Source organism: Pagrus major, chromosome 2 (genome assembly GCF_040436345.1).
Source record: "Pagrus major chromosome 2, Pma_NU_1.0".
In the NCBI taxonomy this organism is placed as follows: Eukaryota; Metazoa; Chordata; class Actinopteri; order Spariformes; family Sparidae; genus Pagrus; species Pagrus major.
Genome location: NC_133216.1, coordinates 828,416 through 842,909, shown reverse-complemented (window position 1 = coordinate 842,909; position 14,494 = coordinate 828,416). Strand labels below are relative to the sequence as shown.

Sequence of the window (14,494 nt, the reverse complement as noted above, 5' to 3'; positions counted from 1 at the left end):
CTGTTTTAATTATGTTTAAATTAACACCAGACTGACTAGAATTACTTTATTACCATTGACTATTTAAAATGTATTTTGATGCTTTTTTTTGTACTTCAAGTTTTTATTGTTTTTGTCTTTGGTGCATCACAGTACAACAGTTCACTTTGTGAAACAAACCTTGTTACCACGTACTGAACCTCAGAGGTTAAATGAGGAAAAGAAACATGGTCAGGTAAATAAATACAATACAGGAAAAACATGTAGCAGTGTGCAGCAGCGATCATACAGAAGGTTTATCAGTCGAGAGGTGATATGAGTCCACAGAAGATCCCACACTGGTGGTCCTGTGTTGGTCCCGTCACTCATTCTGTTGAGCTTGTGCTCATAAGAAACTGTTCTCTTTATCATATGATCGTTCTGTTAGTTCAGGAGATTTGGCCGTTTTCCAGTGCCTAAGTATAAGCCCAACGTGATCACTGAAAATTCTCCATCTGAAATGTTGTGTATTCGGGTTCTGTCCCTGAGTAAACCCAGGCTTGGTGAATCCTCCAGCAGGGTCGTAATAACTGGACAGATGCAGGGTAAGAAAGTGCCTTTGTCTTTCTGACATTTCCAGCACAAATTGCTATTTATTAAACCCATTCTGTCGAATCTTGATGGTGTCCAACAGAATCTGTGTGTAACTTGATGTACTTCCAATTGTCAGTTATAATTTCAGCCATTAATTGTTCTCAATTATAGTCTTGGTGAACTTTTAAATAGTTGTACTAATAGTTCTACCCTTTAAAAAGTCTCACTGTCCCTTTAAAAACAGCTGAAGAAATTTTTGTAAAAGATCCCAAAAAATATTTGGAGGGAAAAAGTGAAAGTTTAATTCAAACATGTATAAAAAGGTAAATTAACATGTAAACTTTATTGTTCTAACTGACCTCACAGACTCCACTCAAAGGTCGGCTCCGGGTTTGTCTTGAAGAAATTCACGGGAAAACTTTATGAAATTGATGAGATGTTGTGAAATCTTACAGCTGTAACCCTGAATGTCATCATGTTCGTGATTGTATATTCTCAGCCTTAGTTTTAAAAAGTTCAAAATAAAATATGTCATGAACTAAGATGAATATTGTCCACACAACAAGATGGCATCATCGATATGCAACAAACCAAACAAACTGTTAAATGTCGTGAACCCGATCAAAAACAGGCTCTTTAGGTATCTCACACACACACACGCACACACATACACACACTCATACACATTTTGAGAAGTTGGTCTGAAATGACTCAAATACTTCAGACTGATTTTATGAGTTTGTTTAAATTTCCGTTTCAGTTAAATGTCAGTTTTTGACGTGTTGGGTTTTAAGACTCCATAAATTAATCAATAAATCAATGAGACGGAACACATGATGTCATCACTGTTCTTCCATCTCTGCAGACCATGCTCAACTTTCCACTTCACTTCCTGTTGATGGCGGTTTCCCTCCCCGTTGTCATGGCGATGCCTGAACCTTCCTCTGGGGACTGGGAGACCCCGTCCGTCGACCATTTTTCACCTCCTCCCTACATGCCCATGGACGGACCTGAACGCAGTTTCCCCCCCGACGGAGACAACATGACGGAGCCGTCAGCCGGGGCCCTAGAGGCCTACTGCCTGATGCTGCAGCAAAGCCCAGGATCCATCCCCCCAGACCAGGTCCCCTGGTTCTGTCACTGCACACAGTGTCAGACAATCAAGGGGCCCAAAGGAGACAGAGGAGACCACGGACCACCAGGTGATACGTCACACAGAGACACATATGTAGTGAGAGTAAAGACTGCAATGCGGGGACTGACCTGATTCAGGACTGTGTGATGGTCCAGGATCTTATTATTGATCTTAATGTGATGAAATTAATTAGAGCTCATGTCTGTCCTGCTCAGGTAGTCCAGGAAGTCCTGGAAGACGAGGGCTGACAGGGTTCAGAGGTCCTCCAGGTTTTGTTGGCAGACCAGGAGTCAAAGGTAAATAACTTCACATCATCCTCTACTCTGATCTGTAACTCTGCCTCTGTGTCCTCTGACTGTGTTGGTGTGTTTGACCTCAGGACAGAAAGGAGACGAGGGGGAGAAGGGACATCGAGGACCTCAGGGTCTCATGGGACCCAAAGGAGAGCGAGGATTCAAAGGTTTGTGACAAATCAGTCCCAACTATCAGGTTCTTTGATGTTACTGGTCCACCATGGTCTCAGATCCGGCTCCTGACATGGGTTTTGTTGTCCTGAAGGTGCAAAAGGTGAGCAAGGTCTGGAGGGACGTCCAGGTGATCAGGGTCCTAAAGGAGATGATGGAGTCTGCCTAGAAACCTGCAAGTCCAGCCAAGGTCCCCCAGGACCAGCTGGTGTGCCTGGTCCAGTAGGATCCAGAGGTCCATCTGGTAGTGCAGGAGCAATGGGGCCCAAAGGCATGAAGGGTGACATGGGTGATATGGGTCGCCCTGGTGTCCCTGGATCTGTGGGTGAGAAAGGAGAGCTGGGGCCCCAGGGGGAGTGTAACTGTACAGATGGGGTAGATGGGGTTAAAGGGCAGAAGGGGGACAAAGGAGACAAGGGGGAGGAGGGACGGATGGGACCTGAGGGTCAGACAGGACCACAGGGGGGCAAGGGAGACATGGGGGACATGGGGATGATGGGTCGTCCCGGTCCCTGCATGCCCAGCATCCAGTCTGCCTTCGCTGCAGGTCTGACATCCAGTTACCCCCCACCCAATGCCCCCGTGGTCTTCACCCACATTCACTATAATGTCCAGGGGAGCTACGACCCCAGCAAGGGGATCTACACTGCCCCCATCAATGGCACCTACCTCTTCAGCTACCACCTCACCGTCTACGAGCGGGTCCTCAAAGTCGGCCTCTTCCTGAACTTCAAACCGATGGTGAAGACCACAGACACCAAAGTGTTAGGGACCACCTCGCAACAAATCATTGTCCACATGGCCCGCGGTGATCGCGTGTGGATCCAGGTGAAGGATCAGGTAACTAATGGCATGTTTGCCGGTTCTGAGTCCAGCAGCACTTTCTCTGGCTTCCTGCTCCACCCAGACACATGTGACATGCCCTTACTGAGAGGACCAATGCCTACAAGTACCCCCCCTGAGGACGTGTACAGCTGGGGCGACTGAGTCCTGCACCACCAACCCCTGACTCCAGCTGCCGGTGGAGGATCCAGGTAGCTTCACTGATTAATACAATACTCCTGTAGAAATAAATTATTTTAGATAACATTATTCTTAAATGATTTTCCACCAATCAGCCAACAGAGACACAACATGATGATCAGGTTCAGAAACCAGAAACATAAAGACAAGACACAACATACAAACACGTCACTGACAATGAACCAGAAGATTATTTACACCAAACTAATCATCAACATTGACCATCATAACTGCCCCATCCAAGAGAAGATCCTGATCTTTAAGAGTGCATCCACCGACTAAAACCCTGCTTCTAAAAGTTTGTTCTCTGTGTGAAACATAAATAATAAAAGTGAATGTGGCTTTCAAAGGACCCCCTAAAAACTCTGTATTCTCGTTCATTAACCATCACAGAACAAAGATACAAATTACAGGAAAACAACATGCATTCAAAGCTCCGACTGAGACAGTCACAGAGCTCGGCGTGTGAGGAGACACAGGTGTGTGGAGACACAGGTGTGTAGAGACACAGATGTGTAGAAGCACAGGTGTGTAGAGACACAGGTGTGTAGAGACACAGATGTGTAGAAGCACAGGTGTGTAGAAGCACAGGTGTGTAGAAGCACAGGTTTGTAGAGACACAGATGTGTAGAGACACAGATGTGTAGAAGCACAGGTGTGTAGAGACACAGGTGTGTAGAGACACAGGTGTGTAGAGACATAGATGTGTAGAAGCACAGGTGTGTAGAAGCACAGGTGTGTAGAGACACAGGTGTGTAGAGACATAGATGTGTAGAGACACAGGTGTGTAGAAGCACAGGTGTGTAGAAGCACAGGTGTGTAGAGACATAGATGTGTAGAAGCACAGGTGTGTAGAGACACAGATGTGTATAAGCACAGGTGTGTAGAGACACAGGTGTGTAGAGACACAGGTGTGTAGAGACATAGATGTGTAGAAGCACAGGTGTGTAGAAGCACAGGTGTGTAGAGACACAGGTGTGTAGAAGCACAGGTGTGTAGAGACACAAGTGTGTAGAGACACAGATGTGTAGAAGCACAGGTGTGTAGAGACACAGGTGTGTAGAGACATAGATGTGTAGAGACACAGGTGTGTAGAGACACAGATGTGTAGAAGCACAGGTGTGTAGAGACACAGGTGTGTAGAAGCACAGGTGTGTAGAGACACAAGTGTGTAGAGACACAGATGTGTAGAAGCACAGGTGTGTAGAGACACAGGTGTGTAGAGACACAGATGTGTAGAAGCACAGGTGTGTAGAGACACAGGTGTGTAGAGACACAGGTGTGTAGAGACACAGATGTGTAGAAGCACAGGTGTGTAGAGACACAGGTGTGTAGAGACACAGATGTGTAGAGATGCACGTTGTTGTCTCTGTGTTTGTCCCCTCGTCCTCGTCCTGTTTATGGACCAGCATCTGTTCATCAGGAGCAGCTGCTGTAATAACATCCTGCTGTTTTCAGCTGATTGTTTATCTTTGAGCTCATCTCGGTCTTTGTCTGAACTGGTGTGATTTTGTTGAAGTCTTCCAGACAGCGAGTCATCTGATGATCTCCTGACACTGATCCTACAACAGCTCTGTAAAATGACACACCTCACTTTAGATCCACATTGTATAGGCTGGGCAGGGTTTCCCAAAAGTCTCTCTGCTGTGTTCTCCAACAAAGGAACAAAGACAACCTGAGTCTGCAGGTGTGTTAGACTTCATCACGCCCTAATGAGTTAATCACAGGAGCTCGTTTTCATACAGACGATACCAAACATGTGCTGAACCACTGTGTTTCTTCAGTGTTCAGATTCTGACATCTGAGGAGGAACTGAAGTCAAAATGATCCCGAAAATAAATTCCAGCTGTCAGAAGATCTTCAGGTCCTAGAATCAGATAAAACCGCAAAAAAAATCTTTTTGACCCAACCACACATTTTCTCCTCGACCTGTAGAACTTAAACCAGCTCTGCAGCTCAGGTGTCTGATTGTTTTGACAGAAACATTTAGATCTTTTTAACATAAATCATAGTGGTTTATTTACTTTGAACTATAGTAGAGAAGATCATCAGCATCCTGTGTAAGCATTTAAAGACCGTCAGGAATGTTAGCTGAGAGTTGCCAACATGTAGGATGATGATCAATGTGTGACCTCAGCTCCCTGTGTGTTGCTCCCTCAATCAGCAGCTGGTTGTTTGTGATCCAACAGATGAACTTCAGTCGGACTCAGTGTTTGACTTCTTCTTCACTGACGTCTATTCTCTGTAAACATTGAATGATTCCTGTCAGAAACAACCTGCTGCTGGACCTGATCATCACCTGTCAGCTGATCGGCACCTGTCAGCTGATTGTCACTTGTCAGCTGATCGGCACCTGTCAGCTGATCATCACCTGGTTCAGAGGAGGTGGTTGTTTCACTGTTTAGTGTGTTTTGATGACTTGAGTGTGGTCTGAGGTTTATGTCATGATATTTACGTCTGTCAGTCTTTAGATCAGAAACAGAAACAGTTTGTTGGTTTGTGGTCGTTCTGTCGCTTCACTGTAGATGAAAAAGAAAACAGCTGAATATTCTGTTTGTAAGAAAAATCCAATAAAATATGAAAGAAACAATCAGCTGTTTGTCTAATGAATAAAAGGATGGTGATCGAACAGATCATTGATCTTTGTTTCATATCATCTCTCTGACATCACATCAAGTCATTCTTCTTCTACTTCTGCTAGAATCACTCAACAGCATCACCAGGTGGCAGAAGGCTGCAGCACATTCATCGACGAAGTCATTATGAAGATTGTATAAAACATTAAGTACATTTAAAATATCACATATATAAACATTGTCTGAATGTGAAGAAACAAGGATGAAAATGCAGATGGATGTGTGTCATGTTGGGTCTCACATTAATATTAATGTCAGTGTTAATGTTTGATTCTGTCCAGGTTTTATATTAACGACACAGTTACAGGATAAATTCATATCAAACGTAAAGAATATAATATGTAAATCTACACTGATGACGGATTCGATTTTTATTTAAAGTGCTTTTGTTTAACATAATGAGTTTGTAAAATTATATGAACTGACAGAAGTCAACTGGAACTATGATGCAGTTACACACTGATTATTAATTATATCTGTGTGTGTGTGTGTGTGTGTGTGTGTGTGTGTATCATTTTTATTGCTCTAGGAAACAGATTCCTTCACGTTGATGAAACTAAATGACATTTTATTAATAATCTGTATCGATCCATCAGCACAGATAAACACAATAAAACATAGTTATTGTTTCACCTACAATCAGACGATCTCGTCATACTAACAAGCGTTTTTCATTATAACAGAACTATACATTTCCATTTTTCAACATATCTACATTTCTTTGATTGTTCTCAGTGAATGTTTCACTCTGTGATAGATGAACACAAACAGTTTGGTCTGAAGTTACAAGTTTTAAACTTTTAACTGTTTTCTGATGAATAGAGAACATAAACTGAGAGAATAATCGTCAAATCATAAACAATCATTAGTTAGAGCTCGTCCGCATCAGGTGCATTGTGTAAGACAGGTCCAGCAGTGCCCCCTTCAGGCTACAGAGTCAATTACAGCCACAAACATGCTGATGATTTCTGACAGCGTAGCAGTGTGAAACAGTTTATCCTGAGGGGGGCACTACAGGAAATTACATCACAGAGTCACAGAAATCCTGAGGAAGTGAGCTCAAACTAGGGTCCAACTGAGATCAAACCTGAGGTCCGACTGAGGTCAAACCTGAGGTCAGACTAAGATCAAACCTGAGGTCAAACCTGAGGTCAGACTAAGATCAAACCTGAGGTCAAACCTGAGGTCAGACTAAGATCAAACCTGAGGTCAAACCTGAGGTCAGACTAAGATCAAACCTGAGGTCAAACCTGAGGTCAGACTAAGATCAAACCTGAGGTCAAACCTGAGGTCAGACTAAGATCAAACCTGAGGTCAAACCTGAGGTCCGACTGAGGTCAAACCTGAGGTCAGACTAAGATCAAACCTGAGGTCAAACCTGAGGTCAGACTAAGATCAAACCTGAGGTCAAACCTGAGGTCAGACTAAGATCAAACCTGAGGTCCGACTGAGGTCAAACCTGAGGTCAGACTAAGATCAAACCTGAGGTCAGACTGAAATCAAACTCTTTGTAGTTTATGCCTCTGTGGGAGACTCATCGTCGTCTCCGTAAACGACGCCCTTCAGGTAGGCTCGTTTAAACTCCTCAAACACCATGTCGTCTGATTCGCTGCAGAACAGAGAGGGGAGGGGCTCATTAGTCAGGTGTAAAACCTGTTTTATTATAAACGGAGGGAGATATTTGAGTTTCTGAATGTCGGTGAGATCATGTGATTTAACTGACAGCTAATGATGGTAATAATAATAATAATAATAATAATAATAACAACAGTAATAATGATGATCTAATGGCTTAATTAATGGTAAACATTGAGCAGTAAACTGAGCTGTGCTTTTAAATCTTTATTGTCTTGTTGTGTAACAGGTTGAAACTTGTCATCCTGATCTGATCTGATCTGACGTCTCTTTGTGTGTTAACAGGTGAAAGTGGGACGTGTCCTCAGGTAACAGACAGGTGATGCCTGCTGGAATCGTTTCATGAAAGGAACAATAGCAGAGACAGAGAGATCCGTCTGCGGAAGTTACTCTGAAGGGCTTTGAGAAGGAAACCTGTGTTGAGGTCTAGTTCTCATCAGTGAAGGTAATAAAGTGATAAAATGTTATGTTCTTTCAGGACTGTGGCTGAATCATTAATATAATGAAACAGAGCAGTGATCTTACCCCTCCTTGGCTGAAGTACAAACAGAAAACGTGATAAAGAAAAGAAAAGAGAAACATTATTATGGTTCAGCTATAAATGAAATCTGATGATTCAGACTCTCTCTGTCAGGTTTGAGTTGTTCTGGACACATTATTGATCATATTTCAGGATTAAACAATGTGAGTTTGTGTTCATTTATTCTTTGTTTGTTCTGATGAAAGTCTGAATGAGGAGAGAACAAAGGCTGATGATGTATCGGCACAGATTCTCACAGGCTGCATGTTAAATATTTATTTTTTTATTTATAACAGTAATAGTCAAGTTTGAAGAACAACCTAAAATCTCCCAAATTAATGAGATCACTGAGGGTCCTCACCGGTACACACGTGTGTGTGTGTGTGTGTGTGTGTGTGTGTGTGAATATATAATCTGTATTGATCAGCAGTAATCTGAATGTTAATCTTCAGGATGTGACTCAGCTTGTTGTTGAGATGATAAACAACTGACTGCTGTCAGCGATACACAACAAGCTGCTTAAAACAGTCAGCTAACTCTCTCTCTCTCTCTCTCTCTCTCTCACACACACACACACACACACACACATAATCTGTGTGCAGGCTTGTCAATGAAGAAACAAACAGATGCACCAAACTGTAATGGACTGACACAGAACATGTTGAGATTCTTGTTTTAAAGCTTGTTAGTGGTCAGAGGAGGAACAAAAGGAGGAAGAAGAAGCTGAGGTCTGTACCTGGTTCAGGTTTAGGATGCATCAGTCTGAAAGGAAGCTCCAAAGACACCTCGCTGTAACACACACACACACACACACACACACACACACACACGTTGGTCAGCTCTAATGTATTTTCACACATCATCATACAGACACACAGAAGGAGTTTATTAGTTGTTACCTGGATCCGATTGTCCTGTCAGAACACAGAGAAACAAAAACATCAGTATTCATTTTATATGCACACCATATAGCCATATATAACAACAAAGATATAAAACTCTCTGGTGATGTCACAGTGTACAGTGAGGTCACAGTGTACGGTGAGGTCACAGTGAGGTCACAGAGTACAGTGAGGTCACAGTGTACGGTGAGGTCACAGTGAGGTCACAGAGTACAGTGAGGTCACAGTGTACGGTGAGGTCACAGTGAGGTCACAGTGTACAGTGAGGTCACAGTGAGGTCACAGAGTACAGTGAGGTCACAGAGTACAGTGATGTCACAGTGATGTCACAGTGTATGGTGAGGTCACAGTGATGTCACAGTGATGTCACAGTGATGTCCCTGTCTGCCGGATGAAACATGACAGATTTGATTGTATTCGGGGGTTTTGGTGGATAAATAGTTGTGAGGCAGGACAGAGAATTCTGGCAGGAACAATGAAGCTAAAGTTTCACTGAGCAGAAATCTCTGACATCAGCTGTCAGCTGAACTCCCAGCATGCAAAGCAATTCACACTTACCCAGAGGCGATCATCCTCACCACGACCTTATAGGAGACAAGCATCCCCTGCACCTCCTTCAGCACCTCCTGCTTCACTCTGAGACAAACACAGAGAGACAGTTCCACACCTTTAGTCTCTGTCAGCGAGTGAGAGTCATCATGTGAGTGTCTCAATGTGTCTCGGTGTGTCTCGGTGTGTCTCAATGTGTCTCGGTGTGTCTCAATGTGTCTCGGTGTGTCTCAGTGTGACGCAGTGTGTCTCAATGTGTCTCGGTGTCTCGGTGTGACTCAATGTGTCTCAATGTGTCTCAGTGTGTCTCGGTGTGACTCAATGTGTCTCAATGTGTCTCAGTGTGTCTCGGTGTGTCTCAATGTGTCTCGGTGTGTCTCAGTGTGACGCAGTGTGTCTCAATGTGTCTCGGTGTCTCGGTGTGACTCAATGTGTCTCAATGTGTCTCAGTGTGTCTCAGTGTGTCTCGGTGTGACTCAATGTGTCTCAATGTGTCTCAGTGTGTCTCAATTTGTCTCAATGTGTCTCGGTGTGTCTCAGTGTGTCTCACATGCTTGATGATGCCAGATTGGTGTCTTCGTGTTTGAGTCGTCCGTCAAGAGCGAGTCCCCTCCTGTCCTTGTTGTGAGCCAGCAGAGGATACAGAGTGTAGTCCTTCTTCAGACTGGTCCCAGAGGGGACTGAGTCACTGCAAACACAATAATAATTGATCATTTATTGTGTCTCAGATACACGTTGTGTTCATATTTCCCTAATCTGTAATTAAAACCTAAACTACCAAACTGCTGACAGGCTCCATACAAAATAAATACGACTGTCAGCTATAAGACAAAGAAAATAAAAATAAAAATAATCCACAGAGTGATCACTACATTATAGTATCATTGTACAAAACAGGAAGTCATTCATTCAGCCAAAGTGTCAAAATAAATGTCCCTCAGGCAGGACGTATCCTCGGGATTAACCGAGGGTGGACTCACTTTGTCTCTTCTTTAGCCACTGATTTGACGTATTTATCATTGGAGTAAAGAACAACGTTGGTCACCTGTTCAACTAAACACACAGACAGAAAGATCTTAATTAATAACACAAGTTATTTATCCATAGATTAAACAAACAAATATATACAGATATTTATTACATAAATAAACAGACGTGTTTGTTTCCCTGTGAGGACGAACTCTGACGTGTCAGAAACAACACAAGAACTCACCTGAAACACTGATGTCTTTGATATTCCTGCTGGACGAGTTGGTGATTTCTACATTCACTGGGACAGGTTCACCATGGTAAAACGTCTGCAGACAGACAGGTCAGTGAGACAGACAGACAGGCCAGAGAGAGAGACAGGTTCACCATGGTAAAACGTCTGCAGACAGACAGGTCAGAGAGACAGACAGGTTCACCACGGTAAAACGTCTGCAGGCAGACAGGTCAGTGAGACAGACAGACAGGTCAGAGAGACAGACAGGTTCACCATGGTAAAATGTCTGCAGACAGACAGGTCAGAGAGACAGACAGACAGACAGGTTCACCGTGGTAAAACGTATGCAGACAGACAGGTCAGAGAGACAGACAGACAGACAGGTTCACCGTGGTAAAACGTATGCAGACAGACAGGTCAGGGAGACAGACAGGTCAGAGAGACAGACAGGTTCACCATGGTAAATGTCTGCAGACAGACAGGTCAGGGAGACAGACAGACAGACAGGTTAGAGAGACAGACAGGTCGGAGAGACAGACAGGTTCACCATGGTAAATGTCTGCAGACAGACAGGTCAGGGAGACAGACAGACAGACAGACAGGTCAGAGAGACAGACAGGTTCACCATTGTAAAACGTCTGCAGACAGACAGGTCAGGGAGACAGACAGACAGGTCAGAGAGACAGACAGAAAGGTTCACCATGGTAAAACGTCTGCAGAAAGACAGGTCAGAGAGACAGACAGATTCATCATGGTAAAACGTCTGCAGACAGACAGGTCAGAGAGACAGACAGGTCAGCGATAGACAGACAGGTCAGAGAGACAGGCAGACAGACAGGTCAGAGAGACAGACAGGTTCACCATGGTAAAACATCTGCAGACAGACAGGTCAGAGAGACAGACAGGTTCACCATGGTAAAACGTCTGCAGACAGACAGGTAAACAGACAGACAGCTGGTCTCTTATTGACTTTTCACGTCCCATCCCTTTCACTTTGTACACTGACCTGTCTCACCTCTTTGGACAGGAATCTGTCTCAACTCTTTGGACAGGGACAAGTCTTACGACTTTGGACACTGACCTGTCCAACCTCTTTCGGCTGGCTTTGTGCAACCTGTCTCACCTCTTTCGCCAGGCTCAGTGCAACCTGTCTCACCTCTTTGGGCGGGCTCAGTTTGACCTGTCTCATCTCTTTGGGCAGGCTCAGTTTGACCTGTCTCACCTCTTTGGGCAGGCTCAGTTTGACGTGCAGTGGTTTGTCAGACATCAGGAACTCGAAGGTGGTCTCTGCTACTGGGACCAGTTTAGTGTTCTCTGGACTGAACTGGATCTTCCTTATGGTGAGACGGACTGAACTCCTGCAGAGACACAACGTCATGTTTCAAATTATTTATATAACAAAAAACAATATTCAATACTTCCACGACACTCGTAGATTACTTATTAACTAATAATAACAATAATAATAATAAACTAACTGTTTGTCGATCTTCTCGTCCTGGTTGTCTCCACAGAAAACTTTCACCTCAAACTCCACAGCACATTTCTGTGGAACACAGAGACATGAGAACGTTCACTCAGTGATCTGTTCTGGTTCTGACACAGTTGTATTTATTTTACTGATGAGTGTTGAAGCAGATGACGGTGTAAACTGTGTTCAGGACCAGGTTCTGGATGTGTAAACTGTGTTCAGGGCCAGGTTCTGGATGTGTAAACTGTGTTCAGGGCCAGGTTCTGGATGTGTAAACTGTGTTCAGGACCAGGTTCTGGATGTGTAAACTGTGTTCAGGACCAGGTTCTGGATGTGTAAACTGTGTTCAGGGCCAGGTTCTGGATGTGTAAACTGTGTTCAGGACCAGGTTCTGGATGTGTAAACTGTGTTCAGGACAAGGTTCTGGATGTGTCCTCTGACAGCAGGATCATTAATGACATTGTGGACAGACGTCTGATCTGATCCTGGATCACACTAGAGTCACTGTGACACATCTGAACTGACTGAATGTCCTCGTCACTACTGAAGCTGGTGATGATGATGATGATGATGATGATGATGAAGGAGCTACCTTTCCCACATCAGAGGGTCCAGGCTGCAGAGCAACAGAACATGGCAGGTTGTCTGGAAACTGAAACACAAACAGTTCATGTGAAACACGTTCAACACATTTTCAGTTACATTGCTGCAGGTGTGAGACTTTGTTGATGCCTCTTCATCACGTGTCAGACATCAGTGTTTACTAAGATAATGATCCTCCACATGTTGATTCATTCTTTGGTTGATTAGTTCGCCTGAAGAATTGGTTGCAGAACCTTTGCTTCCCAAATCTAATGAGGAAAGCACCAGCACATCAGAACTGGCGTAAGAGTTTGGATCCTTCAGGAGGATCTGGAGGAGAGAGACCTGGACCTTTACTGAGAACACACAGCTGGTTCTGTTTTTTCCTCACCTCAAAGAAGAAGGGGAAGGCGTTGTCTCCCAGTTTTCGGAGCAGTTTCTGCTGGATCTTGGTATGAGTCAGCTTCTCTTTGTCCTGCAGCTCAGGGTAAACCTGCCTAGTCACCAGGAACAGGTCCCTCCTGAAGGCCACACCCATCACATCCATGTCCTGACGGCCGTACCGGAATGTGCATGACAGCATCACGTATACTGAAGACACATAAAGACATCATGTTAACAGTGACGACAGGTAATCAACCAACCAACCATTACACCAACCAACCAACCAACCAACCAACACATCAACCAACCAACCAACCATCACACCGACCAACCAACCAACACATCAATCAACCAACCAACCAACCAACCAACCAACATACCAACACACCAACCAACCAACCAACCAACACACCAACCAACTAACTAACCAACCAACACATCAACCAACTAGCCAACCATCACACCAACCAACCAACCAACCAACCAACCAACACATCAATCAACCAACCAACCAACCAACCAACATACCAACACACCAACCAACCAACCAACCAACACACCAACCAACCAACCAACCAACACATCAACCAACCAACCAACCATCACACCGACCAACCAACCAACCAACCAACCAACCAACCAACACATCAATCAACCAACCAACCAACCAACCAACATACCAACACACCAACCAACCAACCAACCAACCAACACACCAACCAACTAACTAACAACCAACCAACACATCAACCAACTAGCCAACCAACCAACATACCAACACAATAACCAACCAACACACCAACCAACCAACCAACTATCAAACAAACACACCAACCAACCAACCAACCAACCAACCAACCAACTAACAAACCGACACATCAGCCAGCAAACGACACACCAACCAACACACCAACCAACCAGCCTACAAACTAACCAACCAATCAAATAACAAACCAATCAACCAACAAACCGACACACCAACACACCAACCAACCAACCACCATCCAACAAACCAACACACCAACCAACCAACCAATCAACAGACCAACAAACCTACTGACCAGCCAACCAACACACAAAGAAACCTATCAATACACCAACCAACCAACTAACCAACCAACCAACACATCAACCAACTAGCCAACCAGTCAACATACCAACACACTAACCAACCAACACACCAACCAACCAACCAACTATCAAACAAACACACCAACCAACCAACAAACCGACACATCAACCAACAAACGGCACACCAACCAACCAACCAACCAACACACCAACACACCAACCAACAGACCAACCAACCAACAAACCAACCAACCAACCAACTAACACACCAACAACCAACCAACCAACCAACTAACCAACACACCATCCAATTAACAATCCAACCAACCAACAATCCAACCAACCAACCAACATGCCAACCAACCA

General features: G+C 44.2%; 2 protein-coding genes across 2 annotated transcripts in view; one reads left to right on the top strand and one right to left on the bottom strand.

Annotated features, from left to right (window-relative positions):
- The first annotated feature begins 1,474 nt into the window (after nt 1-1,474).
- On the top strand, nt 1,475-3,138 carry LOC141011614 (uncharacterized). The gene is made up of 4 exons (XM_073484814.1): nt 1,475-1,754; nt 1,903-1,983; nt 2,067-2,147; nt 2,246-3,138. The coding sequence occupies exons 1-4, from the start codon at nt 1,475-1,477 to the stop codon at nt 3,136-3,138; spliced, it is 1,335 nt and encodes a 444-aa protein (XP_073340915.1).
- A 4,187-nt stretch (nt 3,139-7,325) lies between these two features.
- sagb (S-antigen; retina and pineal gland (arrestin) b) overlaps nt 7,326-14,494 on the bottom strand; it is a 10,799-nt gene continuing 3,630 nt past the window's right edge. Inside the window, exons 4-15 of the mRNA XM_073487762.1 lie at nt 13,065-13,264; nt 12,684-12,743; nt 12,099-12,166; nt 11,843-11,978; nt 10,630-10,714; nt 10,397-10,469; nt 9,967-10,104; nt 9,426-9,503; nt 8,865-8,879; nt 8,702-8,754; nt 7,971-7,980; nt 7,326-7,419 (exon numbers count right to left, since the gene is read on the bottom strand). Coding sequence (XP_073343863.1) covers nt 7,326-7,419; nt 7,971-7,980; nt 8,702-8,754; nt 8,865-8,879; nt 9,426-9,503; nt 9,967-10,104; nt 10,397-10,469; nt 10,630-10,714; nt 11,843-11,978; nt 12,099-12,166; nt 12,684-12,743; nt 13,065-13,264 — 1,010 coding nt within the window. The remainder of the gene's footprint in view (nt 7,420-7,970; nt 7,981-8,701; nt 8,755-8,864; nt 8,880-9,425; nt 9,504-9,966; nt 10,105-10,396; nt 10,470-10,629; nt 10,715-11,842; nt 11,979-12,098; nt 12,167-12,683; nt 12,744-13,064; nt 13,265-14,494) is intronic.